The 27,944-nt window shown below is 67.0% G+C and overlaps 1 protein-coding gene across 5 annotated transcripts; it reads right to left on the bottom strand.

Moving 5' to 3' along the window:
• Positions 1-1,957: 1,957 nt before the first annotated feature.
• On the bottom strand, positions 1,958-27,244 carry LOC311202720 (sulfite oxidase; the record flags this gene model as incomplete). Of its 5 annotated transcripts, XM_084277337.1 has the most annotated exons (10): positions 1,958-2,685; positions 3,064-3,195; positions 4,253-4,402; positions 9,035-9,202; positions 9,900-10,160; positions 14,148-14,248; positions 20,063-20,121; positions 26,669-26,816; positions 26,902-26,944; positions 27,182-27,244. In XM_084277337.1, the coding sequence occupies 9 exons, from the start codon at positions 26,931-26,933 to the stop codon at positions 1,958-1,960; spliced, it is 1,779 nt and encodes a 592-aa protein (XP_084133463.1). The 5 variants fall into 5 exon arrangements, with proteins under 5 accessions (XP_084133463.1, XP_084133464.1, XP_084133467.1 ...); XM_084277338.1 differs by lacking the exons at positions 26,669-26,816; positions 26,902-26,944; positions 27,182-27,244 and adding an exon at positions 15,919-16,050 and having other exon boundaries at positions 14,148-14,252; positions 20,067-20,106; XM_084277341.1 differs by lacking the exons at positions 26,669-26,816; positions 26,902-26,944; positions 27,182-27,244 and having other exon boundaries at positions 14,130-14,248; positions 20,063-20,106.
• Between the last annotated feature and the right edge of the window lie 700 nt (positions 27,245-27,944).

The raw sequence follows: 27,944 nt of genomic DNA, 5'->3' as shown, positions 1-27,944 counted from the left end.
CATCCTCGTTTTGTTCTTCATCCATCTGATTCAAAAATAGAGATATTTACAGGAGTAAAGCGGCCCTGGGGGCTTCCAACACCCCCCTGGGCTTGGTGGAGAGACTCTCAGAGGAACCCCCAACAAAATAAAGGGGGGGGGTCCCCGAAAATAAAAAGAGAGAGATGGAAAATCCAAAAGACCCCCCCCCTCAATTCCTGCCCCCCCCCAAGCTTTGGAACCCCCTTTTTTGGGGGTGTTTGAACGCTTGGGGAGGGGGTGGGGGGGGGTCCAGACACACGGCAGGGGGAAAGGAGGCTCCCCAAAATCAAACAGCCCCCCCCAACTGCCAGAATGAACCGGGACCCCCCCCCAAATTAAGTGGATTGGAGGGAGAAGCAACACCACCCCCCCCCCCCTCCATGGGGATGGGGGTGACGGAGCTGCTGCCCCGTGAGGTGGTTGTGGTCGTGTAGAAAAGGAACAGCCTTTGGTTTGACCTCAGGGGACCCCGGGGGCGGCTGGGGGTCCATCCTGGGGGGGGGGGGGGGTCCATTCTGGGGGGGGGGAATGTCCATCCTTTGGGGGGGGAGCAGGAACACCCCCCAACACCCCCTCCCCAGCCTGGTTTTGGGGGGTCCCGGTGACAGGCGGCTCCTGGCAGGGGTGGGCGATGGGTTTGGGGTTTGGTTTTGGTTATCGGGCCCCTGTCCTGGGGGGGGGTCCCGGCTCCAGCACCCCCCCCCCCCCCAGCCCCTATTCCAGGGGGGTTTCACCCCCAAGACCAGGCGGCCACCAGTGACCTGCCCTGAGCCCACCCCAGGCCTGGGGGCTTGGTCAGGGGGGGCTGAACGCTGCAGACAGCCCCCCCGGGGCTCAGGCAGGGGGTGGCAGATGCCCCCCCCATGTCCCACCCCCCCTTTTGGACCCCCTGAAGACTGGGGAGGGGGGGGGGCACTGCAGAGGGTGGGGGTCTCACTGCTGGTGCCGCTGCGGCTTCACCGTGCGAGCAAGAGCTGTGGGACCGAGACCCCCACCAATCCCTGGGGGGGGGCAACTGGCCCGGGAAGGCTTTGGGGGGGTCCCGGGGGGGGGGTCCTGCAGCAGAGCGGGCTGGAGATACTGGCCTGTGCTGAGGAGGAGGAAGAGGAGGAGGAGGAAGGGGAGACCCCAGCAGTGGAACGGAGCTCGCCACTGTGACGCTGCTGCGATGGAGACCCCCCCACCCCCCCCCCACGGGGCAGGACCCACAGGAGTTTGGGGGGGGGGTCTCAAACACCCCAGGAAGGAAACTCCCCCCTTCCCCCCGGGCCTGGCCCTGCAGCATCACCACCAGCATCCCCCAAAGCTCAGGGTGCAGCGGCCCCCTGCCCAGCGCGGGGATTTGGGGGGGGGCACGGGGATTTGGGGGGGGGTCACAGCCGAAGGAAGGGGGGAAGGGAGTTTGGGGGGGGGGTTTAGCACCTAATCTGAGGTTTGCTTCAACGGGCACTGAGCCAGGAGCCCAGCCAGGCCCAGAGATTCAAGTGAGCCTTTGAGGGGGGGGGGGTGAGGGGTGAGGCTGGGGGGGGGGGGCAGAGGGGTGGGGGTGTCCAGAGTTATAAAAAGAGAAACTAAGCAGCTCAATAAATAACAGGGGGAGGTGAGGGGTGGGGGAAAGGGGGGGGGAGAGCACAAAAAAGTCCGTTAATAGTTAAATAACTCCGCTTATAAAAAGGCAAATGGTTGGGACCCCCCCCCGGGGTGGGGGGTGGGGGGGGCGCCACCCGGGGGGGTGGGGGTGGGGGTGTTGGTTGTTTTTTGTAGTTATTTTTTTGTTTTTTCACCTATTTTTGTAGCCAAAGTCAGTGCAAAGGAGTAGAAAAGCAAAGCCAGCAGCTCCCAGCCCTGCGGAGGGGGCCGGGGTGGGCTGAGGGGGTGGGGGTGGGGGTGGGTAGAGGGAGAGGGGGGGGGGTTGTTTTAAGGTTGGGGGGGGGGTTTAACCGACTTTGTGCTCGCCCCTCACGATGTGGGAGGAGAACTCGTACCGGTCCTGGCTGTGGTGGCCACAGATGTTGCACTCGAAAGGGTCTCTGAAGCCGTGGCAGCCCATGTGGATGGTGAACATGACGTGGTCGAGGAAGAGGATGCGGCAGTGCTCGCAGCGGAAGGCCCGCAGCTGCTCCCCCTCCTCGTTCACCACCCGCAGGGTCTCTTTGGCGGAGCTGGGGGTGGAGCGGGCGGCGGCCGGGGGTCCCTCGGGCAGTTTGGGGTCCTCTTTGGCGTAGGCCGGGCTCTGGCGGGTGCTGGCGCAGTTGCCCGGCGGGAGGTGGGAGCTTCGCTCCTCGTGGTTGCTCTCGGTGTCCGTGGAGTCCTGGCAGCCGTTGGAGGGTGAGGCGGGCTGGTCCCGGCTCCGGTACACCACCGGCACCCCGTCCGGCACCTCCTCGTGCCCCTCGGCGGCTTCCCGACCCCCCGTGATCTCCAGCCGGCCCGGGAGGGGCTGGATCTGGGTGTAGACGGAGCTGATGACGGGGGTGACCTCGGAGATGCAGTTTGTGGGGGGGAGCCGGAGCGGGCGGAGGTGTTCCCCCCCCATCAGGGACAGGGAGCTGCCGTAGGAGGGGTCCAGGGGGTGGTGGGCTGACACCATCTCCACGTCCTTCTCGAAGCCGGCGTTGACGTCGAAGGGCAGGTCCGAGAGGGCGAATCGCATCTGCTTCTCCCCTGCCAGCGTGGAGAGGGGGGTCAGAGGGGGCAGGATGGGGTTTTTGGGGGACACACACCCCCCCCCTGCCCTCTCACAGCCCCCCCTGCCCTCTCACACCCCCCCTGCCCTCTCACACCCCCCCTGACCCCTCACCATCCCCTCCTGGTGCTGGGATGAAAGGCGCTGTGCTACACCGGCCGCGAGCCCGAGTGCGGAGCCTCAGCTCCTGGGGACGGGGTGATGGAGAGGGGCAGGGGGGGGAAAAAGGTGTCTCTGGGTTCCCTGGGTGCTTGAGCCGCCGCTTTGGGGCTCCCCCTCTCCCTCATCTCTCCTGTCTGCCCCGGGGAGCCGAAGGTGGGGGGAAGCTGTGGGGGGTGAATCCGGGCTCCCCTTACCCACGAATTTCTGAGGTGTGGATCGCTTGCGCTTGGTGAGGCTGTTGGCCAGCCGGTCGATAAACGTCGGCCGATCGGACGAGGGGTGGAGCAGAGAGTCCGGCACCATCTCCAGGTCCCGCATCTCGTCACCTGGCAAGACAAGGGGGACACCCGGGTCAGGGGACGGGGGCGAGCGGGACGGGGACGCTGCCAACCCACGCCGGAGTCTCCGGGCTGCGGCTCCTGCCCTCTGCTAAGCCGGGATGGACCTAGGGAAAGGCTGCCAGGCTGCCAGCTCCAGGCCCAGGGCTTACCCCGTCGGCGGGTCGGTCGCAGGGGAGCGCCGGCAGCCGCTCTGCCTCCCTTCTTCATCGAGCTGCGCCCGCTCCTGCCGCTTTGGGGAAGAGGAGCCGGCTTCACCGGGTGGAACTGCCCCGGCTGCTCGGGCTGGAGCTCGACCCCGGCCCCGGGAGCCCTGTCCCCTCCCCTGTGGCAGCTCGGCCATCCCCACACCCCACCAGCCACGGACCAGCCGGTTGCAGCGTCTGTGAGGGCTGAACGTGGCTCCAGCAGGACCAGGTCTGGGTCCCCAAAAGTGAGGAGCCAGGAAGGCTCCAGATTCGGTCTTTGGAGGCGGGGGGGTGTCTGTCTGTGGGCTCCAGCAGGACCAGTCTGGCTCCCCAAAGGATGAGGAGCCAGGAAGGCTCCAGATTTGGTCTTTGGACAGGGGGGTGTCTGTCTGTGGGCTCCAGCAGGACCAGTCTGGCTCCCCAGAGGATGAGGAGCCAGGAAGGCTCCAGATTCGGGTCTTTGGGGAGGGGGAGTGTCTGCCTGTGGGCTCTGAGGAGGAGCCACAAGGTGCTTCCCAGCCTGTTTTGGCCACCAGCAAACACAGGTCTGCTCCCCACGGGAAACACTCTCAGCAGCCACTGGGGTGTGTTTCAATTTGGGGGGGGGGTGTGGGGTGTGAGGGGAGGACCCCAGGGGGAGGCAGCACTCGGGACTCTGCGGCGTTCACCACCACGCGTGCGCACAGCACCTTCCATCCCCCATCACCGGGCAGCGTCCCCTTTCCCAGCGGGAAGGACCTTCCCCCAAAGCCCAACCCCAAAGATGGGGGCTGGAAAAACGAACTCACAGCCCCCCCCTAACCCCATTTCCCACCCTCCCCAGGCCCCCCCTGCCCTGTACCCCCTGCAGCACTGACCTTGCTGGCCGGCCAGCGACTGCGGTTCAGTGTTGAGACTCTGCAGGTAGTTGTGGCACCGCTCCTTGTGCTCCTCCAGCGTGCTCTGCTGCTTGTAGCTCCGGCCGCAGTAGTTGCACTTGTAGGGTTTGCCGACCGTGGGGGAGGAGACTGAAAAACACCCAAACCCAGAGCCCCCCCCGTTAAGAACCGGCACGGCGCGGCACCCTCGCCCAAGCGCCCGGGGAAGGGTCGGCAAGGGGGGGAGGAAACACGCTGGGGAGTGGGACAGACCCTCACTGTGGGGTTTGTGCCGTGGGGAAAGGGAATTGTAGGGCTGGGAGACACGAGCTGTGGTGCTCAGCTGCTGCCACAGCCTTCCTCCACACCGGCGCGGTACCGCCAGCGCCCCGGCAGGGTGGCCGGCGCGGGGTCGCGGTCCACGTGAATCCGGGTGGGATTCGTGCTCAGACACCCGCTGGGCACGGGCTGGTCCCAGTCTCTCCCAGTTCTGATGGGCACATCACCAGAGCCACCCAAGGGCAGCGTTCAGCTCTGCACCAAGCACCAAGGAGAGGCGGCTGCCGTGTGCCGCAGAGCCGGTGGTGCTCCCGGTGCTGGTGGTGCTCCCGGTGCCCGTGATGCTCCCGGTGCCACACGGTTACCGGTGGGTTTTAACCATCAGGTCACACAGAGGGGGAAATCACGGCCCCTCCTGAGGGACAGCGGCGCCTCCCAACCCCACCGCGGTTCCACCGCTGCCGACGCATCGCGGGGGACGGGGAAAGGCCGACGCCGACGCGGGGGGGTCGTGCCACCCACGGGGTGGATGGGTAATTCGGTGCCATCAGGGCAGCACCCGGGCAGCAGAGCACAGGGGCACCCCAGGGGGGTGTCAGGGAGGGGGGGTGAAGGGACCCTGGCTCCCAGGGACCCGCGGGTCGATCAGCTCGTTAGGCCAGAAGATGCTAACGAGGGGGGCAAGGCAGGGAAGCTGGGCTGGAGAGGGGGGTGTGAGCTCCCCAGCCCCCCCCTCACACCCCCCTGGGCACTCCTGCAGCCCCCACAGCCCCGTGTGCTCCCCTCACCCCGGCCATCGCTCTCACCCCGGAGATCCCAGAACCCTGGGGACCCCAAACCCGTGCTGGGGAGGGGGCTGTGGCCACCAGCCGAGCCCCGGGGCCAGCGGTGCCGGAGAGACCCCCGAGAGCCGCCCAGCTGCCCCCTCCAGCGCTGGGTGTGTCACGCTCCCCCCGCTGGGCTCCGGGCTCCTTCCGTTCCCGGCAGATTTCGGGGTTGTTTTGGGGCTTTCTGCAGGTTGTGGTTTAACCTTTAACTGGGTTTTTCACACAAAAAAAACACACCAAGGCAGAAACCCAGGCGAGCCCACGCTCTCGGGCCGGAGGTGAATTCGTCTCCCACCCCCCACCCCCCTCCCCACCCCCAGCTTCAGCACCCAGATTCATCTGAAATGTTTTCGCTCGGCGCCTCCGCTCGAGACGGTTGGTACCGGATCCCGTCCCGACACCCCAACCCAGCACCCACCACACCCCCCTTGTCCAGACACCCATCGCTCCATCCCGGGCCTGGCAGAGGCCAGGAGCCACCAGATTCCATCCACTGAAGCTCCAGGTTGGAAATCAGTTTGGAGAAGCTGCTGCTTCCCCGGCGCTCCCCGGGCTACAGCACTGGTGCTGAGCAGCTGGATGGTGGTTTGAGATGGTCCCCATGGAGATGAGGATGCCACCAGCCCCCTGACATGAAAGCATTAGGAATTTGCTCCTCAAATCCAGGGATGGAGATGGGAGAGCCCTGACTCTGTGTTCTGAGCCTCCATCGCTCGCACTGCTCGCAAAGAGCTCCCCAAAGAGCTCGGCCTTGGTGCTCCTCAACACCACAAACAGCTCCCAACGGCTGCCTTGGGATCAGGGATGCATTTCTGAGCTGGGAAGCTCCGTATGGATTCCCCAAAGAAAGCTGGAGAGGGGCTGGGAGGCAGGAACCCTTCCCAGGGAGAGGGGAGGCCTGGCACAGGCTGCCCGGAGAAGCTGGGGCTGCCCCTGGATCCCTGGCAGGGTTCAAGGCCGGGTTGGAGGGGGCTGGGGGCACCCTGGGCTGGGATGAGGGGTGTCCCTGTCCCTGGCAGGACCTCCTGCCCACACCCCTCAGCAGCAAAGGTCTCGCTCACAGCGTGGGGGCTCTTGTGATGGCTCAGGGGTAGGATTACCCCTGAGGGGGGAGGCTCCAGCCAAGGCTTTGCCTTTCCAAGGGCCACTTCTCCTTCCAGTCCTCAGCCTGACCTTTGGAAACGTCACCATCCTCCCCCAACACGCGCTCGTGTCTCAATGGACTCGATCCATCCATCCCTTGATGGGATCAAGGAGGATTCCATCCCGGATCCCTGAACCTCTTCATCCTTCCAAGACCCAAACCTTGAGCCCACCACAAGCTTCCCCTGACCAAGACCAACACCCCACACGTCTCCCCTCCCCAAACTCAAGCTCCAGGTTGGTTTCCTCACCGGGCTGTGGGGTGGTGGGGACGAAGGGGGGGAGGGAGGTCTCGGGGGAGCCGGCGGCTCGGCTCAGCTGTCCCGGGTGTGGGCTGCAGCTTCTGATCTATTTGGAAGCGACGGCGGCGCCTTTGATCTGGATTCTAATACCTCCCTGCTTCGGATGGCACATCTTCTGAGATGAAAGCTGGGCATCCCCCCCGGGGCCAGCACAGGAGGCTGAGGGGGGAGAGCCAGACCCCGCTGCTGCCACCCCGACGGGGGAACCGCCAGCCCTTCGCCTCTGAGACTCACATGAAACGAGGGGCTTCTGAGTAATTAGCTCCCATCCAGACTCATCTTTGATTGTAGGTCACAGGGGCTCGTCCTGTTGCTGTGTGTCACAGCTGAAGGGTGCTGGGCAGTGGGGAGACGCCAGCGCAGCTCGACCTGCTGCAGCGAGGGTGGCACAGCTGGGGGGGTGGATCCAGACCCACAAGAGGAGATGGGACCAAGGGGCTGATAACAGCCCTGAGCCCCCAGGCGTGGAGCATTCAGGGTGCCCTGAAGAGAGATAATGAGGAGAAACCCCCCCACGGGGGGGGTCTCCAGGAGCCACTGCCATGATGGGCAGCGATGCGGCCCCGGTTCCAGGTCTGCACATCCACACTGCCAACGAGTTGGGGTTCCCCAAATGGGGCTCCCCAAACAGGGCTCAGCCACCTAACACCCCCAAACCCCCTCCTGACCTCGCCACAGAGGGTCTAAACCAAGCCCAGAGCAGAGACCTCCCTAACGCCAGCGGCACAGGGCAGAGCTGCCGGCAAGACGCGCTCGGGGCGGCCACACGCCGCAGCCCCTTGCTCCATTCCTGCCCACGCTGGAGCCTGGCTGGGATGGGGGTGGAGAGGGAGATGAGGAAGATGGATGATGCTGATGGCTCCGGACTGGAGGCCTCGAGGCGGAGCGGCTGTGGCTCAGCTGGTCCCAGCAGCATCGCGGTGCCCCGGTGCCGCGCGGGGGGCCGGGGCTGTCGCCGCAGCCTGGGCGCCGGGCAGGAGGAGACGCGGCGCTCCGCTCTCCCAGTCAATGACACGAGGGGTTCTGCCTCCAGCTACGGCCTCCTCACTGCTCTGGGGGGGTTTTACTCCCCTTTAGAGATGAGGAAGGAACGTGGGGAAGGGATTTCTGCGGCATTGCTCCCCGTTAACTGGCAGAGCTGGAGGATGCCAACCTCCCCTCCTCCCCTGCAAGGGGGGACAGGCCCTGTCCTGATCTCCTCAGCATCAGAAGCACCGCTGAGCAGGCTGGAGAACCAGCCAAGAGATGGAAACAGCCCTACACCAAGGAGCAGCTTCATCCCCTGCCAGTGGGGGACAAAAGTAACCTCATGTACACCAGGTGAGACCCCATTCCAGGCTTGGGGAGGGGGTCAAACAGCCCCCAGTGCCCCCCAGAAAGATGTGGGGAAGAGCTGACAGACTCCCAAAGGAAACAGCAGAGTGGGGAAGATTCACCAGCAGCAAGATGGGAGCTGAGACCCAGAGTGTGACACCCAAGAAGGGCACAGGGCAGGAACCTACAGAGACCTGGGGGGGCGTGGGGGGGGAAACTGGGTTTCTGGGGGTGCTGTGGTGAGAAGAAGCTCTTTGGGGGCCAAGGGTTCTCCCTTCAAGGAAGCAGACGGCGCCGGTTTCCCCGCAGCAGGTCGCAGGTGTTCAAAGCCACCAGTGAACTTTGAAAGCCCCAGCAGCACCACGGAAACACACCAGTACAGACAGCGACGGCAAACTGGGGGGGGGCTGGTTGGTGTCTTCCCCTCCCACCCGTGCTCCCCCCTCTCCACCCCCCCCCCCCAACCCCCTTCCCCACCAGCTGTTACGTCACGGAACCGGAGGGTGGAAAACCGCATCTCAAATGTCGCGAGGGAGGGAAAACAACCCCCCCCGGGCACTGGTTCTTACTGGGGCAGGGCACACCCAAGGGTGGGACGGATCCGGGCTCAATAAAAGCCATTAAACATTTATCTTTGTAAGGAAGAGATGCAATAAATAACCCCCCCAGGAAGGGCTCGGCGGCACCGAGCTGGGGAAGCATCCAGAGAGCGCCCACACCGTTAACCGACGGCAGGTCGGGTTCTGCGGTGAACTGGGAGCTACTGGGAGAGCGAATTTGGCTGCTGTGGGTCGGGTGTTGGAACCCAGAGCTGCAGCCTGGTGGGTTTTGAAGCTGGGGTCACCCTCCCCAGTTGGGTATCACGGTCGCAGGGTCCCTCCCCATCACCCCCTCCCCTCCCGGCCCGGGGTACCCACCCGAGTGCGTGCGGAGGTGGCCGGTGAGCGCGTCCCTCCTGCGACAGGCGTAGTTGCAGAAGGGGCACTTGAAGGGCTTCTCTCCGGAGTGCAGCTTGATGTGCCGCAGCAGGTTTCCCTTCTGGGTGAAGGAGGCTCCACACTGGTTGCAGTGGAAGGGTCGTTCTCCTGCAAAACCCCAGCAGGGGGTCAAGCTCCCCCCATCACAACGTTCCTCAAGGGCAGGGAGAGCAGCAGAGTGGGGGGATTCATGGAGGGAGGGGGATCAGGGAAAGGTGTGGGGGTGAGGGAAGCGCTCAGGCTGCGACCTCCAAACCCTCAGGTGGGAGCGAGGGACCACGAGCTTCACCCCTTCCCCAGCCACCGTGTCAGGGCACAGCACCTCGGGACCCGACACTCACTCCCTACCCCTTCCCCACCCTCTCCAGCTGCCATCTCGGGGCTCAGCACCTCGGGACCCGACACTCACTCCCTACCCCTTCCCCACCCTCTCCAGCTGCCGTCTCAGCACCTTGGGACCCGACACTCACTCCCTACCCCTTCCGCACCCTCTCCAGCTGCCGTCTCAGCACCTTGGGACCCGACATTCACTCCCTACCCCTTCCCCACCCTCTCCATCTGCCCTCTCGGGGCTCAGCACCTTGGGACCCGACACTCACTCCCTACCCCTTCCCCACCCTCTCCAGCTGCCCTCTCGGGGCTCAGCACCTCGGGACCCGACACTCACTCCCTACCCCTTCCCCACCCTCTCCAGCTGCCGTCTCAGCACCTCAGGACACCCATCCTCCTGCACCCACCAGCCTCCCAGCCGGGGTTACCCTGCCCCCCAGCACCCCCCCCCTTGGGGCGCGGCGCTGCCCCTCACCCGTGTGGCTGCGCTTGTGCACCATCAGCACGTTGGGGCCGATGCACACCATGCCGCAGATGTCACACTTGAGCTTGCCGTTGGGCAGGCGGATGCCCCCCGGGGAGTGCGGCTCCTGGCCCGGCCCGTCGCAGTAGCCCAGGGGCTCGGAGAGCGAGTCCTCCACGATGACGCTGTCCTCCTTCTCCAGCATCCGCTCATCCTGGGACAGCAGCCGGCTGGCTTCCTCATCGCTGTACATCTCCACCTTGATCGAGTTTGCTGTGGAGGGGGGGTGGGAAACAAGTCAGAGGAGGGGGTGAGGGGGAGAAACACCCCCCCACTCCCAGGTGAAAGGGGTCGGGAGCGCGGCGCGGGAGAGGCTTCCCCCCCCCCCCAAAAGAAACACCAGGATGGGTTAAGTGGTTGGTTTGTGACAAAGAGGCGTCGTTTTATTTCATCAAGGGCTCAAGAACAGGCATGGAACAGGCAGCACGTGAGGTTATGGGATGGATGGATGGATGGATGGATGGATGGATGGATGGATGGATGGATGGATGGATGGATGGATGGAGGGATGGATGGATGGATGCAGGGATGCAGGGATGCAGGGATGGATGCAGGGATGGATGCAGGGATGGGTGGCTGACTCATTAGCACATCCCAAGGATTACTGCCCTGTAAGGACCCCAACCAAAGGAGAGAACATTCAGTTCCCCGGGTTCAAAAGGCAGAGGAGGTGGGAGGAAAACCCCCTTGTGCTCTTGGAGTACTGTGGAGGAAGGAAAGACACCGAGTTTGGATGTTCTGGATCGGTTGAGGCTCAATGTGAGCCCAACACGGGTCTGGAACAGGCAGCTGGCCTCAGCTTCACCGGGAGTTCCCATCCTCCCTGCAAGACCCGGGCCCCATCGACTGGTGAAAGGCAGGAAAAACCCAACAAGGACCTGCCTGAACCCCCTTCTCCCTGCCCCAGGCACCCCCAGGCAGCTCTGCCTCTTCCCTCCACCCTGGAAAAGGCTACAGGAATCGCTGCAAGCCACAGGGAGGGGATGAGCACACAGACACTCGTGGGGCAGAGTTTGGGCACCAAAAAAGCCCTGAGAAACCTTGTGTGAAGTCAGGGAGGGGACGTGAGTGCTGCTGCCAGGGAAAGGTCCCACAGCTGAGGGCTGCGAGTCAGGAACCCTGCTGGAGCAGCCCACCAGAGCTGGATGATGGAGGGGCTCAGGGCCAGGGCAGCAGGGGGTCTCCCCGCTGCAGGACGGGCACCGTGAAGCCCCCTGGGTTCCCCTCCCCATCACCACCTTTCCTCCCTCCCGCGGCGGCTGGCGAGGGGCTGGATGCACCAGCCCTGACCTACATTCCCGCTGCTCTAATGATCTGTGGAATGCCACAAATCAAACACTCCCCGAGAGCAGGGCCACTGCTGCGGCTCTCCGAGGACCCGCAGAGGGGAGGACAGGGGGGAAACCTCTCCCTCTGCTCCCTCTGCTGCCTCCTGATCAGCTTGTCCTGCGCCGGAGCGCTCGTCCCAGCTGCTGCGGGGACAGGCTCGGGGGGACAGGCTGCCTGTTCCATGGGTCAGACTTGAAACCATCCAGCTGGAAAGTTTCCTCCCCCTTTAAACCATCGTCAGCAGCCGGGGAGGGAGCGAGAGGGAATCCCCTGGGGAGGCTGCTCGGATCGCACCCTCCAGCTCTGGTCCAGGAGGAGGAGGAGGAGGAGAACAGAGCACGGTCGAATCCAGGTCACCGGCGTGGCTGTGCACCAAGCCCAGGGGCTCAGACAAAATATTTACAGAACCCCTTTAACTATCAGCTGCTTCTTTCTTCCATTTAAAGCAGGAGGCTCTTCCCAATCCCTTAAGAGGAGAACTGTGGGGGCTGGAGGAACTCAAGTTTCTATACACAGAGGAGACTCCACTGCTGTCCAGAGACCGTGGAGTCTGAGCACGGAGACAGGCGTGAGAACGGGGCCGATCCAGCACGGCCAGATGGGAATCCCAGTAGCTTCCAGAGCCAGGGCTGAGCCCACCCAGTCAGCTCTCTGTGGGAGTGTGAGTGGTCTCCATGGTCCGGGCAGGCTGACAGCGTGGGGGATCCCAGGAGACAAACTGTGGTACCCACGGATCAAACCCATCCCGGGGTCTGCGCTGCGAGAGCCAGGGGACCCCCAATAAACCCCCCTGGGGGGGGATGATGCGTCCCAGTGGGTGAGCAGGAGGCTCTGGGCCGCTTACCGGGCGAGGAGGACGCGCGGACACCGGAGAGCAGAGAAGGTCCTGGGAAGGCCACAGCCCCAGGCACAGCAGCCACACAGTCCCCACGGAGCCCGGAGAGGACAACTCCTCTTCCTCACCGCCGCGGGCAGAGCCAGGTACGGCCTGGCCAGCGGGATCACGGAGCAGCAGCAGCAGCAGCATGGAGTGATTCATCCGGGACACGGCCGGAGGCTTCTTGCCGGGTGAAGGGCCCAGGAATCCTGGCTCGGGCTCCTTCCCTGCCTGGCTCCTCTCTGCAGACAATCCCGCCTTCCCGGGGCGGCTCCGGGCAGCGGGAACTCTGCGTCCCCCCGGCTCTGGCAACCACCCGGCTGCGGAGCCACCGGCCAGAGGAGACTCCGGCTGCGGCATTCTTGTGGGGGTGGGAGGGGAGGGAAGGGGGGGGGAACAGAACTGCTATTTACGTGCTGGCCGGTGCCACCGCGCTCCCCTGGGAGCATCCCAGGGACCGGGCGCGGGGCAGACGCCTCCGGGCACAGGCAGGAGGGGAAACGCTGCTCTCTCTGGGGCAGGAGCTGCCCCACCAGCTGCTGTTTGCCACACTCTGATGTCCTGCTTGGGGTTTGTCGCCTTGTCGGGGTTGGGGTTGGGGTTTTTTCCCCTCCCAGTCCCTCAGGGGTTGGGTTTTTTTATCCTTTTTATCCTTCCTGGGCGCTGAAGGAAGCCAACTATTGTTCTGCAATCCTCCTTTCAGAACCGAGTCCGGAGAGGAGCCTCGCTGGCAGAACAGGTTATATAATATTCTTGCTCCTCTGGGGCACGACGCTGGCTGGATGAACCAGCTGTGAAGTCAAGTCAGATCAGAGGCAGGAGCATCACCCGCATCCCGCTGTTAAAGGGGAAGGGATCGTTATTGTCCTTTCAGGCAGCCCAGGCGCTCGATTCCTCTCGCTTGGGATCGGGCAAACAGGCTGTGTTACATCCCAGAGCCAGCCCCAGCCCACAAGCTGTGATTCCCCAGCTCCACGGAGCTTCCCAGAGGATTTGTAGGGCCAAGAGAAAATGGAAGAGTGAGCAATGAAAGGAAAATAACCCCAAAACCAGCGGCTGAGCCAATCCGGGCCATTCCCCTTCTGAAAACGTAACAGGTCGTGTTTCCTCTGTCCTGGGTCAGACAGCGACGTTCCAGGGCCCCATCCCGGGGCGTCCCGACCTGCTGGAAGCCTCAGGGATGAATTACAAGGAGTTTCTCTGCTCTGGTGAAGCGAGGGGCAGTGGGAAGCCGGGAGAGGGGGAAGGTCGGCGCGGTGCCGGTTGAGTCCATCTGGTAGAGACAACCCAGTGTGCTGCCAGGAGGGAGCTGCCAACCTTCCCGGTCTCAGCGCTCCTCTTCACACCCCAACCAGCTGGTACCGGCCGTGCTGAGCTCAGCCAGGGCCACGCCGGCCCCCGGCGCACAAGGGGGACGTCACGTTCCCCATGGCTCACTGGACAGAGCTGGGGGTGAGCTTCCTCACCCTGTGCAGGAGCCAAACGCACCCTGGGACTCTCCAAATCCATGGCAGCCCCACAACCAACCTCCCAGGAGGCTCCTTGGAGTAGAGGCAGGGTTGTGGTGCTATGGGAATCACGCCACAGCCTCCAACCTGCCCCAGGTTCTACAGGAGAGGGAGGGGAGCTCCTCACTGCCCGTGCGGCCAGCTAGGCAGGGACAACAAATAACGTATCCCAAAGCACCCCCAGGGCCCCCCCCACCCCAAAACTGGCACCAGTGGATGGAACATGCAGCTGCTTGGAAGCCGAGGTGAAGCTCAGAGCCCCAAGGAAAGATCCCCAACTCCTCAGCATCACCAGGACAACCCCGTCCCCAGCAACACCCGCTGCCCAGGATCAGTAACCGGGCAGCTGCTCCGTGTGGGGACCAGAGCGAAAGGGTTTGTCCCTTCCTGGGGTGGGGAGAAACCTGTCCCAGCAGGAGGGCAGCGCTCCTGTCACCCCTGAGGGAGCGCAGGGGCTGGGGACAGAGCCTGGCAGGGCGTACTCACCGCTGAGAGAGCGGCTGGGCGAGGAGTGCTGGCTGTTGGGCGTGCTCACCGCGGGCCCCACGATCGCCGAGCTGAACTCCTTCTCCAGGGAGGAATCCCCGCTGCCTTTGGGAGGAGGGAAACACGAGTCAGGGGGGCTCGAAGCACGGCTTGTGGGTTCCCCACTGTGCCCCCTTTTCCCAGCAGCTCTGCTTTGGAAGGGGGGCTGTGTGAGGATCCCCCTTCTCGGGGGTTTCACGCCCCGTCTGCCCCGTGCAGCTCCGTGGAGTCAGGCAGGAGCTCGATGCCTCCTGGACCCCGGTCCTGTGACCCCCCCCCGACGCAGCAGCCCCGTGCTGGTGGCAGCACCACGCTCTGCTCTGCTCAGCCTGCTGGCAGAGGGGAGGAGGGGTCTGCTCACCACACCAGAGCCCTCCAGCCAGCACCGCAGTGCCGGGCAGGGGGGAGCCAGGTCACCCCCAGCACACAAGCACCAATCCCCCACCGAAACACCCCGTGCCTCAGCGTGCCAGGCTGCCCCTCAGCCAGGCAGCAGCAGCCCCCTCCCCAACACCCCTGAGCAGACACTCTCAGCCACGGGGAGCTGAGACCACCCCTGGGGAGCCAAGCCCACCCCTGGGGAGCCGAGCCCACCCCGGGGGGACCCTCACAGCCCCTGGGAATGGGCCCTCACCCACCCAAGCTGGGCAGCGGGCTCAGCAGTGCAGCTGCCTCCCGGATCACCTCGAGCCCCGAGGTGTTTCCGCCGCAGCCCAGACTCATTCTTTCCCCTTTGGGGGCAGCGGGTTTCTGTTCCAGAGAGACCTGAAAACACCCCCAGCCCCTCTCCCCAGCCCTCATCGTGTGCCCCAGAGCCGAGCAGCTGCCTGTGGTGCTGCAGGGCTGGGGACAGGGCTGGAGTTTGATGCTGGGAAGTGCAGCAGCCCCGCGGCAGCGCTGGGAATGTCATTTCCAAACGCTCCCATCTGGAGAAACTCTTCCCTCCTGGTGCTCCCCAGTTCATCCCATTGTCTGGTGACTACTGGGACGCTGAGCTCATCGGCCTCGCCGAGCATGGGAAGCGTTTCTGGTAACTGCCCTGGGTGAGACAGCAGCTTCCAAACCGCTGCTCAGCTGAGACCCCCGCTGAGACCCCCCCAGCAGCATCCCCGTCCCTCCCAACTCCTCCCAGGCGGCATTTAAAGAGGTTTCCTGTCCTGCTGGGGTCACAGAGGGAGAGATGTCGAGGACCCTTCACTCTCCTCTCCTCTCGGGGGTCCCATGAAGCTTACACACACTGTGAGCCGCAGCAGAGGAGGTGAGTACGAAGGCTGAGCGAGGAGGATGAGGGGGGGTGAGCCCCTGTGCTGGGGAGGGGGGTGCTGGGGGCACATCCCCCAGCTAAAACCCAACCGGCCGCTGCACGGGGCGAGACCGACCCGTCCGAAGGGTCTGGGTGCATCACGCCAGCACCCCGAGCCTGCCCTGCTCCTACTCCCCTCCACGACACCTCGGGGGGGGTGTGGGGGTGCCAGGCCTGTCCTCCCCTCTCCCCCCTGCCCACGCAGGGGATTCCAGGCACCTTAACCCCCCCCTCCAGCCAGTCCCACCGCCCGGCACAGCCCCCTGCGCCCCTTCCCCTCCGCGCACGGCGAGCCAGCGGAGACGGCACCGAGTTATTTCAGGATCCTTTCCCCCCCACACCCCTCCCCATACCCCCTCCCTTCCTCCTCCTCCTCCTCCTCCTCCTCCTCCTCCTCCCTCCGCTCCCGTTTAACTCGCATTATTCTACCTTGCTGGAGATACCCTGGAGTGTTATCACAGCCAACTCCTTGGAAACAGCGCTGGAGCCCAGGCTGCGTGTGCATGTCTGCGTCGCTGGCAGGGCGCACGCAGCCACTCACCTTCCAGGAAGAGCAGATTCCTGGAACCGAGGGAAACGACCGTCATTTTACAGTCAGGAGGCACCACGGTGAGCGGGAACCGGGGCCGCGCCGCTCCCCGGCACCGGGACGCGCGGCCTGCGCACACCGTCCAGCCGCCCCGAGCCGCACGGGGACGATGCTCCAAGGAGGAGTGGGGAGGGGCTGGAAGGGGCTGCCCAGAGAGGGGGTGGGTGCCCCGTCCATCCCTGGGGGTGTCCAAGGCCAGGTTGGCTGGGGCACTGGGCAACCTTGTGTAGCTCCAGGCCTGGAGGTTGGTGTCCCTGCCTGTGGCAGGGGGTTGGAGCTCTGGGACCCTTGGGGTCCCTCCCAACCCAGCCCAGGCTGGGATTCCATGAGGGGAGAGGACAGGGGGAGGTCCCACGCCGTGGGGTCGGCGCAACGGGGCCCAGGACCCAAAATATGGGTGGGAAATAAAGCCCCAGGTGACTGGAGGGAGAACGGCATCGTCCCCAGCAGCCAGCCACGGCTCCAGTGGGCTCTGACAAGGGATGAGGACACCAAAACCTCGGTGTTCAGCTCCCAAAACGGAGCAGGGGTGTCCCCCAGCGACCCCTGAGCATGCCAGAGCCGGGTGGCTCTGGAGCAGATGCTCAGCCACTTCCCCATCCCACCCTCGGTACCAAGGAGCCAGAGCCCAGAGCTGCAACGCACAGAGCAGAGCTGGACGGGCCAGGGGTTCGATCAGGGGGTGATTCCCGGCGAGCCGACCCCAGCACACACCTCCCACCCCCGGAACGGCGCCCTCCCGGTTCCCGGGGCCGGTTTAACCCGGGGGAGGAGACGCGGGCTCAGCGGCAGAGCACCCAGGAGATGCTGCCAGCAGGGAGAGCCGCTCTGCTCTGCTCTGCACCCCTTCCAGCCCTGCCAGTCCCTCATGTACCACTTAAAAAGGTTAAAAAAAACCCCCCAAACCAGAACTGAAGTTCAACCTCACGGGGAAAAAACTCCCCAAAATTCCTCCTGGGTCCCCCCCAGCGTAACGGCACCGGCATCGTCCCCTGAAGGGCACCTGGGGCCAGGCACTGCTGAGAACCTCTGATCCCACCCCCCCCAGCTCTCAGCTGGGACCCCCACACTAAAAACCACCCCCCAACACAGGGATGGGGCTTTCTCAGACCTCCCTGCCCTGGGAAGGGGTGAGGGGGGGGCTTCCCGCTGCCAACAGCGGGAGCTGGAGCACAATTCCACCCCCCAGGAACAACCAGCCCCTGGGCTCCACGGGGCTCTGAGCAATTCCCCTCCCTGAGAACTCCTCAGAAATACTGGGTCACGTTTCATTTGCTCTAAAAAACACCCCCCAACCCCCCCAAATAGAACCCGACTGGCGCAGGAGGCGGTTTGTCTGTCTGTCTGTACCCCACTTCTCCACGGAGCTGGGAGTGTTTAACCCTGTTCCGAGGCGCCCGGCACCCAAATTAGGAAGGGGGGAACAGAGGAGACCCGGGATGTTTTGTGGAGCAGCCTGAAAACACCCCCCCAAACCCACCCCCCCATCTTCCATCAGCCACACAGATGCCACGGGGTGAGGACTGGGGTGAGGGTCCCAGCGGGGCGGCACCTAATCCTGCCTGGGCTGGATGAGGAGACCCCTCGGGGGCTGCACTGGGGTGCTCAGCGCTGCCCCGAAAGCTGTGGGGACGCACCCTCTGAGCACCCATGTTTCAGCTCAACACCCCCCAGGACTCCCCCTGGGGCTGGCACGGGGGGGTCTCTCCCCCACCTCCACCCTCGTTCCTGCTCCAACCCCACGGCTCTCCCCGGGAAGGACTCAAGGGACAGCGAGCGTGTCCCATCCCCGGGCAGTCCCGGGGCTCCCGGCGCCCTCGGGACCCCAGGAGCATCCCCCTTCCCTTCCTCAGAGTGGGGTTAATTAAATCTACTGCACACTAACGAGTTTCAGCGCTCTGCTGTTCGTCTGCCCCAGCCCCTTCAGACCCGCAGCGGCTCCGCCACCCAGAGCGGTTAATTAGCAGGCCTCAGCCCTGACCCTAACGAGGTTCGTTAGGCCTGGGCTGACCCGGGGCTGAGCAAAGCTGCCCTGGAGGACGGGACCGAGCACCAGACGGACATGGCTCTGCCGAGCTGAAAGCCACGGTCAGCCGGCACCAGGGCCTGGCATGGGCAGTGGGCCTGGCACGGCCTGGTCAGATGGCACTGGGGCCCAGCACGGGCAGTGGGCCTGGCACGGCACAGTCAGCCAGCACCGGGGCCTGGCATGGGCAGTGGGCCTGGCATGGCACAGTCAGCCAGCACCAGGGCCCAGCACGGGCAGTGGGCCTGGCACGGCCTGGTCAGCCGGCACCGGGGCCCAGCACAGCATGGTCAGCCGGCACCAGGGCCCGGCACGGGCAGTGGGCCTGGCACGGCACCGTCAGTCAGCACCGGGGCCTGGCATGGGCAGTGGGCCTGGCATGGCACGGTCAGGCAGCACCAGGGCCTGGCACGGGCAGTGGGCCTGGCACGGCACCGTCAGCTGGCACCGGGGCCTGGCACAGGCAGTGGACCTGGCACGGCACCGTCAGCCAGCACCGGGGCCTGGCACGGCCTGGTCAGCCGGCACCGGGGCCCAGCACAGCATGGTCAGCCGGCACCAGGGCCTGGCACGGGCAGTGGGCCTGGCACAGCCTGGTCAGCCGGCACCAGAGCCCATCCCGGCCTGGTCAGCCCCCCAAGAAGAGCGGAGCCTGGGAGCCAAGCAGGGCTCCCCGGAGCGGGAGGATCTCCGGGTGGGAAGCAGGAACAGACAATAACCCCGCGGATAAACCCTGTCAGGAGGGGGGGTGGAACAACAACAACGGGATCTGCGCCAAGGGGGGGGTTGTGCAATGTCCCCCCCCCACGAGGCTCTGTCAGTGCCCCAAGGCTGCTGCAACCGCTCCTCTGAACAGCCGGGGTCTGTCTGTCTGTCTGTCTGTCCTCCCCGCCTTCCCGCACACTCCAGCCTCTGCCCTTCATCCCCACGGAGCTCTTCATCCTCGCTCCTCGCCAGGGCCGGCTCAGGGAGGCACCAGGGTCCCTTCTGAAACCTGCACGGGGGTCACCCTAATCCCCCTCCTGGACACACCCAGGGGTTTTCACACAGCAAACACCATTCCCCCCGGGATCAGCCCAAATCCCCCCCCCCAGCCTCCCCCCATGTCCCACCCTGCCTGCCAGCGGCTTTCTGTAACCCAAACCCTCCCCGCGCTGCTCCAGGTGTCACTGGGGCTGTGACCCCCCCAGCACGGCAGCTCCAGTCGGTGTGACCTCCCTGCTTACAGAACAACCCAGCACACCGGCAGCTTCCAACACCCTGATCAGCAACAGGCTGCCCAGAGAGGGGGGGGGTGCCCCATCCATCCCTGGGGGTGTCCAAGGCTGGATGGGGCCCTGGGCAACCTTGTGTAGCTCCAGGCCTGGAGGTTGGTGTCCCTGCCTGTGGCAGGGGGTTGGAGCTCTGTGACCCTTGGGGTCCCTCCCAACCCAGCCCAGGCTGGGATTCTCAGATTCTATGATCCCTGCCCCATCCAGCAACCGCTGCCACCTCCCCTCCTCCCCACGGCTCAGCGTCCTGGAGAGCGGGACCACGTCACCCGCTCGGCCAGCGCAGCCGGGAGCCCCGACACAGGGACCAGCCTCCCCGAGACCTGTCGGCACTGGAAACCCCTTCTCCTCCCAGTGAGGCTGGAAACCTCCCCAGCACGGCCCAGTAAGGGCACAGCACAGCCCAGCACAGGCACAGCCCGGCACCACATGGCCCCACACAGCCCAGCACCACACGGCCCAGCCCAGCAGCCACCCACCAGATCAGCAGCAGGTGGAGACACCAAAACTTCAGGCTGCACTCCCAAGGTGCAGCCCCGTTAGCATGTTAATTAATTAGCTGCTCAGCAGGTTAACTAACGAGCTGCTCCTGGTGCCGTGGGCGCTAACGGCGGCACAGCCCCCGGCACCGGGCAGCTCCGTGCCCCACCGAGCAACCCCGAAGAGCCACAGGAGCCGAGCTGGGACGTACCAGATATGTAGGATCGCCCGTTGCAGTCCTCTATGTCCATCTTTAAGGTACCCTGCTGGAAGGAAAAGCAGAGCCCAGTCAGTTGGTCTGCAGAAGCTGCTCGGACTCTCCTCCTCCTCCGGTGAGGGTTCCGGGGAGCAGAGGAGCTCCTCAGCCCAGGTTCCCCCAGCGCTGCCCCGGGCTCAGCACCACCCACCCCAGCAGAGCAAGGGGAAGCCAACGGCAGCGCCACGGGAAGACGGAGGGTTTAACCCCCCCCACCCACCCACCCACCCACCACGGGAAACGGGTCAGACAGACGGACGCAGCTCCGGGGTGTGTCAGCAGCTGGGTTATCCCAGCCCGGAGGGACCCGCTGCTGGGACCCGAGGGGCTCACAGGGGGGAGACACAACCCACTGACCCCACCCAGCCCGAAGGGGGTCGTGCCCCACGTCTCCCTGCCCACCCCCCAGAGACCAGGAACACGATTACAGGTGCAGGGCCCGGTTCAGGACCCCAGGGGAGCCCAGAACCGGGCGCTCCGGCGCTCGGAGCCGGCGCTAATTGGATATGAGGAGAAGGAGATAATTAGAGGGATGAGAGAGGAGGCGACTCGCCCCCTCGGAAAGGGGGGTCACACCCCCAGCGCTGGTGCCTTTCCCACCCCCCCCAGCTTCTCCATCCCGCAGACGGGCGCTGCGTTTCGGGGAGGGACCGCGGGGCTTTGGGGGGGGACAGGGACCGGCAGGGGCAGAGGGGAAGCAGCCCCGGGCTGGGAGGAGGGTGAGCAGGCGCTGGGCCAGGCTCGTTTACCACCTTATCAGGCCTGATTAGTCGCCTGACGCTAATTAAGGAGAAGAGCTCCGCTTAACCACAAACCCCACGTGGGACTGGCTGGGTTGGGGTGGGTGTCCCGGGCTGGGGCAGGAGCAGGAGCCAAGGTGTGGGGTGGTGCTGATGGGTCCCCTCCCTGTGCCACCTCGATCGATCCCTTCCCTGTGCCACCCCTATGGGTCCCCTCCCTGTGCCAGCCTGACAGATCCCCTCCCTGTGCCACTCTGATGGGTCCCTTCCCTGTGCCACCCCACTGGATCCCTTCCCTGTGCCACCCCTATGGGTCCCCTCCTTGTGCCAGCCTGACAGATCCCCTCCCTGTGCCACTCTGATGGGTCCCTTCCCTGTGCCACCTCACTGGATCCCCTCCCTGTGCCACCCCAACGGGTCCCTTCCCTGTGTCACCCCACTGGATCCCTTCCCTGTGCCACCCCAACAGGTCCCTTCCCTGTGCCACTCTGTTGGATCCCCTCCCTGTGCCACCCCAACGGATCCCCTCCCTGTGCCACCCCACTGGATCCCTTCCCTGTGCCACCCCACTGGATCCCTTCCCTGTGCCACCCCGACAGAGCTGGGCACCCCGGGGTCGGGGCTGCACGTTGCCTCCTCCAGAACCCCCAGGCTCGTGGGGGGACAGCAGCGTGTCCCCCAAACTCTGGGCAGTGAGGGGTTAATTCCCCCCGAGCCCAACACAACGGAGCCACCAGTTCTGTCGCTCCTGCTTCCTCCTCCAGCACGCCGGGCTCGTTAACGGGGTGAGGGGCAGTGAGAGGGAACCCCAGCCCCACGGTGCTCTAGGAGGATGGGAACCTGGAGAACACCAGGAGTGTGTCAGGAGCCACCTGCCAGCGGTCGTTTTCCTGAGTTCTGGCTGAGCAGGAGGGGGAATGGTGAGTTCAAAAGCTGCAGATGAGGGATAAAAGGATCCTGAGCAGGGCATCCCTCCCCAGAGCCCTGGGGATGTTCTAAAGCACCTCAGGAAGGTCCTGTGGGGTGTCTGGGTCAGACAAACCTGGGTGCTCCGGGCTGCAGCTCCAGCTCCAGCTCCAGAGCTGCTCCCCCGCTCCCGGGTCTGACTGGGAACTTGGGAATGGGAGGCAGAAATTAGGGCAGGGTGCCTGGAGCCGAAACAAGGACTCTGCCCCAAGTGACAGCGCTCAAGGAGATGAAAAAGGCTCCTGGAGTCAGCCCAGTTCCACGACAGCTCCGTGTCGGCGCGGCCGTGGGCAGAGGATGCTGATGGGGGTCAGGCCCAGGACAGGGGTCGGGTCTTTGGGATGGAAAAGTCTCTTGGGTCCCCTGGTGCAGAGAGCAGGAGGCTGCTCAGCCCCCCACCCTCATCCAGAGCCTGTTTCCCCCCCCTCAGAACCCCAGCCAGCCTGTCGCCTTCCCCCGGCTCTCTCCGGGCTCTGAGAAACACCAAAACCCTTTGGCTGGGCCCGTCCCTCTGCCAGCGTGGCTGGTGGCTCCCCGAGGGGTGCAGACCCCCGGCCTGGAGCCTGATGGCTCCCTGAGGGGTGCAGACCTCTGGCCTGGAGCCTGATGGCTCCCTGGGGGGCACAGACCCCCAGCCTGGAGCCTGATGGCTCCCTGGGGGGCACAGACACCCCCAGCCTGGAGCTCGCTGGCTTCTCCGCTCCTCTGAACCCCAACACCTCAACAAGGGCTCCGGAGCCCCGTCTGTCCCACCGGCTCACGGAGGCCGCTCGGACCCCTCAGCTCCTTGGGAGCCAAGAACAGGATGAGGCTGAAACCCCCCCCGTGAGGGTCTGGGGTGGGGGACACCCCCACACCCAATCCCCACGGGGGTGGTGACAGGCTGAGCGACACCCGGTGTCTGGCGGCACCGCGGGGTCTCTTCCAGGGGGGCTCAAGGGGGATGGAGTTGGGTGGCTTTGGGGGGCCTCAGACCCGCTCCCCGCTGCCACGGAACCGGGAACGGGAGGGGAGATGGACAGAGGAGTGGGGGGCGCCTGCTGAACCCCAGTCCTGGCTGGGCAACCAGGGAGCTCCAGCGTTGCCAGGCTGGGGGGGAGCAGCCTGCCTGGAGCCACCCGCTGCACCCCGAACCCGGTGCCCTGGAGCAGGGTGCTGGTGCCTTCCTGGGGGGGCAGCTCACCCAAAGAACCCCCCCCCCAAATCCCCATCCCGCAAAGAGCCGGCGCTGCAGAGGAGCAAAGGGAGGGGGACGGAGGGGGATGGAGGGGGACGGAGGGGGAAAGAGGGGGACGGAGGGGGACGGGGGGGGACGGGGGGGGACGGAGGGGGACGGAGGGGGACGATGCCAACGACAGCCAGAGCCCCCCTCGGGTTGGGGATGGGCACAAGAACTTCGGCGGGACGCCCCCTCCCCACTGTCCCCCCCCAGCACCGTCCCGTTGTCACCCCCCAGAAACGCCCCCCCCCCCCCCCCCAGCTGCTCCAACGCGGACGGGAGGACCCCACGCCCCTTCCCCGCCCCCCCCCCGTCCCAACTTTCGGGGCTGCACCCCGCTAAGATCGGGGGGACACCCCCCCCCCCGTCCCGGGCTGGCTCCGGCCGCCCCCCCCCCGCCCCCCCGGGGGCTCAGGGGTGACCTCGGGGCGCAGCATCCCCCGGGGGGGGGGGGTGTCTCGCCGCTCCCCAGACGCCCCCCGCCTCACGGACCCCCAGCCCCCCGCCCCCGCTCACCCCAGACCCCCCCCCAAGGCCCGGGCGCGCCTCACCCCGCCCCCCGCCGCCACCTCGGACAGCGGCCCCGGCCCCGCCGCCCCCCACCCCCCGCCCCGCCAGCGCTGCCCCCTCACCGGTGGGGCTCGGGGAGGGTCCCGGTCCCCCCCCGCCCCGTGCGCGGGGCGCGGGGGAGCGGCGGGGGGGGGCGGGGGGGGGGTCTCAGGGCTTCGGCGGCGGCGGCTCCATCGGCGGCGGCTTCACCTGCGGAGGGCCCGGGCCCCCCCGCCGGCCCCGAGCCACTTCCGGCCCCCGCGCGCAGCCAGGCGGCGCAGCCGAGCGCCGACGCCCTCGAGCCGCCGGGAGTGGGGAAGGGGAACGGGGCGGGCGGGGGGGGGGAGGGGGGGGAGGAGGAGGGAGGGGGGGGGCGCGCGCGGCCGCCGCGGGCCGGCACGGGGGGCTGTAGCCGAGCGCCGGCGCATCGAGCGGCAGCGCAGGGCCGGGAAGCGGAGCGCCGAGGGAATCGATGGGCCCCGGGGCCGGGGCCGGGGGCGGGGGGTGGGGGGGGGGGGGTGGCGGCCGGTAATCGATAGCGGGTAATCGATCGGCGGTGATCGATAACCGGTACGGCGGGGGGGGGTCCTGAGAGCTCCCGGGACCCCGCTGCCGAGGAGACTCCGCTACGGGGGACCCGGTACCGGCGGGGGGTGGGGGGGGGTCCTGGGGACGGGGGTGGGGGGCTGGGGGGCTGCGGGGGCCGCGCAGACCGGGGGGAGGGGGGATTGTCCCCCCCAGAGCGCGGGACGGGGCCCGGGGGGCGGGGCCGAAGGGTGACGGGGTCAGGGGTCACGGGGGGTGAAGCGTCCCGCAGGGTCAGGGGGTCACGGGGGGGCCACGGGGTTATCTGGGGTCAGAGGGGTCCTGGGGGCGGGGGGGGGGGGGGAGTCGGGACACGGGGCAGCCGCTCCCATGGGCCCGGGCGGAGCTGTGGGGGGGTCCCCTGAGGCCACCCCAACCCCCCCTACCCCCCTCCCAGCGCGTCGCGTGGGTGTCACGCGTGACCCCTCCCCCCCCCCCCTCCCACCCCCCCCCAAACTTCCCCAGGAAACCGCCGAGTCCATAAAACTGGCGCAATCTTTATGGAGCCACTTTCACACGTCGGGGGCCGTAAAACGCGGCGACCTTTGAGCGGCCGCGGCCGGCGGCGGGACGCTCAGCGGCTGACAGAGACGCGGACGCGGTGCCAGGCGGTGCTCAGGACCCCGCGCAGGTTCCAGATGGGCGCCACCGTCTCGGGCTGCACGTTGTAGCTGCCGTCCACCGCCTTGCAGACGATCTCCAGCTCGGCCCCGGCCGCCACCGGCACCTGCAGCTCCCACAGGGCCCAAGCCCACGCGCGGCCCGGTAGCGGCCGCTCGCCCGCCAACCGCGCCACCCGCCACGTCCGGCCGCCGTCCAGCGACACGTCCACCCGCACCACCTCCCGCCCGCCGCCGCTCCAGGCGTAGCCCTTCACCGTCAGCTCCCCCGCCGGCACCGCTTGCCCGGGCCGCGGGTGGGTGATGGCCGACTGCACCGGCAGCTCCTGGATGGCGGGGGCCGTGGAGTAATCCACCGTGTCCCAGTCCACGCCGGGGGAGAAGCCCTTGTAGTCGTTGCGCTGCCAGTGGCTGGGGCTCTCGGCCGGGCTCACGGCCACGCGCCGCAGCCACTTGACGCTGCGGGCGCCCACCACCCCCGGCACCACCACGCGCAGCGGGAAGCCGTGGTCGCGGGGCAGCTCCTCGCCGTTCATCTCGTAAGCCAGCAGCACGTCGGCGGCCGGGCTGACGGCGCGGCCGTAAGGGATGGAAGCGCCGTAAGGGGCCCCCCCGACGTCGGTATCCAGCCCCTCGAAGCAGACGTGCCACTCGCCCTCCCGCTCCTCGCCGAAGCCCGCGTGCAGCAGGACGTCCCGCAGCCGCGCGCCGCCCCAGCGGGCCGTGCTGATGGCCCCGATGTCCCACGCCAGCCCCTTGACCGGGCGGACGCGGCTCATCTCGGCCCGGCGGTTGCCGGCGCACTGCAGCGTGGCCGTCACCTCGTGCTTGGGGAAGCGGCTGCGCAGTTCCGCCAGCGACAGCGAGACCTCCCGGCCCCCCGGCCCCTCCACCCGCAGCCGGTAGGAGCCGGGGTCCACCGCCGGCACCGGCAGGTGGTTGCGGGTGAAGAAGAGCTCGTTGGGCGTCAGGAAGCGCTCGGCCAGCAGCTCCGCCGGCGGCTCCGCGTTGAACGGCTTCTGGCTGTTGACGCGCAGCCCGGGGTGGCGCGGGGGGTCCCCGGCGAAGGGGTCCTGGGCGGCGTCGGGGGCTGGAGGTGCCTCGGCGGGGCTCAGCTCGCCCACCTTGTACTCCCGCAGCAGCTCCAGGACGTGGGGCTGGTTGTGGACGGCGTAGAGGGCCCAGAAGGGCTCCAGGGCCCCCCCGGCCGCCAGCAGCAGCTTGTCGGCCCCCCCGGGGTGCAGCTCCACGAAGTCGGTGACGTCGAAGACCTCGGTGCCGTGGGTCACCCAGACGCGGTCCCGGGGGCAGCGGTGCCGTCCCACCTCCTCCCGCGTGTACAGGGGGTAGCGGGGGGCGGGGGTGGCCTGGGCAGCCTGGGCAGCCTGGGGGACCCCAGCCCCGTCAGCACCCGCAGCCCCTTCCCCGGGGAGGTGCCCCAAAGTCCCCCAGGGGCACCCTGAGGTCTCCCCCAGACCCAGCACCCCGGTGGGATGACTGGCGGTCATGGGGGGGTGGAGGGCAGGGGGGGGATGGGGCACCCCCTGCCCCCCAGCTGGACCCCGCTGTCCCGGTCACAGAGAAGGACCGTGGGAGCCGGGGGGTGGCCCAGAGGACCCGGGGACCCTCCCCGTGCTGCCCCCCGGGACTCACTCTCCACCCCCTCTGGATGTCCCTGTCCTAGAGCAGGACCCGGGGGGGGGTGGGGGGGGGAACTCACCCCCCACCCTCCCCAGGAGGATCCGGGCGTCCCGGTGCTGCCTCCTCGTACCCGGCACCCCCCGGCGCCGCCCCCCGCCCCGATCCCCCCGTCCCGGTGCTTCTCCCTCCCCCGGTGCCGCCCCCCTCGCCCCCCCCCCGTCCCCCCCCCCCGCTCACCCTCCGCCGCCGTTCTCCGTAGGCCAGGACGGCCCCGAGGCCCAGCAGCGCCGCCAGCACCGGGGCCGCCCCCCGACGTTGCCCCGCGGCTGGGCCGGCGGGGGGGAAGCGGGAGCAGCCGCGGCGGGGCAGCGGCAGCGGCGGGAGCCTGCGGGGAGAGCGGAGCTGAAACCGGCCCGGGGGGAGGTGGCGGAACCGGGTTCCCCGGGGGACCCCGACGGGACGGTCCCTACCTGCGCCCGGCGACGGCTCGGAGCAGCAGCATCGCGGCGGCACCTGGGCGGGAGAGAGCGGCTGGGGCGGGGGGCGGGCACCGGGCGGCGGGCACCGGGCTCCGGGCACCGTTACCGGGAGGCGGCACCGACGAAGCCCCAGCTACGCAGGGAAACCCGGGCACCCAAAACCCGCGCGGGGCAGCCCCGCTCCCGCTCCCACTCCCGCTCCCACCGGCTCCCGGCCCCTCCGGGGCTGCCCCCTCCCCTCCAGCCCCGGGCCCGGTCCCGGTTCGCGAACCTGCGTTACGGCTCCGGTAGCGCAGCCCGCGGCCCGGCCGTGCCCCTTTAAGAGACGGGCGGTGGGCGTGGCCTAATAAGGGGGCGGGGCACTCAGGTCACGCCCCCTCTGCCCAGCCGAGCGGCGCGGGCGCGCGCAGGGCCAGGTGGGCCCCACCCGCAGCGGCACCTTAAAGCGGCAACACGGGACAGGGGGATTTAAAGGGCCAGCGACCCCCAAAAAACACCCCCTACCCCCCCCCAACGCCGTTCCCAGCGGGCAGCCGGGGTCAGGCCCACCCCCCCCGCCAAGTCTCCCCCCCCCCCCACCTCCCCGGGACGGGCAACAACCCCCGGGCACCGCCCGGCAGGCGGCAGCGATAAGCGTTATCGGGGCTGGGCTGGGGCCTCACGCCGGCTCTTGGCACCGGGCAGGACCCGGGGCAAGGGGGGAGCGGCGATGAACCATGAACCCCAGCACCCCCCCCCCCCCTTCCCCCCCCCCGTACCCCCTTCCCGGACCCCTCCCTGAGCACACGGAGGCTCCGGGGTTGTTTGTCCGTCCGTTCTTGCCGGTGTTTGGGTTTTACTTACATTAAATACAGCGGCGGGGCTGTTACCGGGGCTGTTACCGCAACGCGAGGGCAGAGCGGCCTCCAAGCGAGGGAAGAACCCAGAGTGGAGGGAGGAGGAGGGGGGGAGGAGGGGGGAAAAAGAGGGAAAAGAGGGGAAAAATAGGAAAAAGAAAGAAAAAAAGAGGAATAAACCAACCCCCCGAGGGAGAA

The sequence above is a fragment of the Gallinula chloropus genome (assembly GCF_964237585.1).
Source record: "Gallinula chloropus genome assembly, chromosome: 31".
Classification (NCBI taxonomy): Eukaryota; Metazoa; Chordata; class Aves; order Gruiformes; family Rallidae; genus Gallinula; species Gallinula chloropus.
This window is presented reverse-complemented; position numbering and strand designations above follow the sequence as displayed.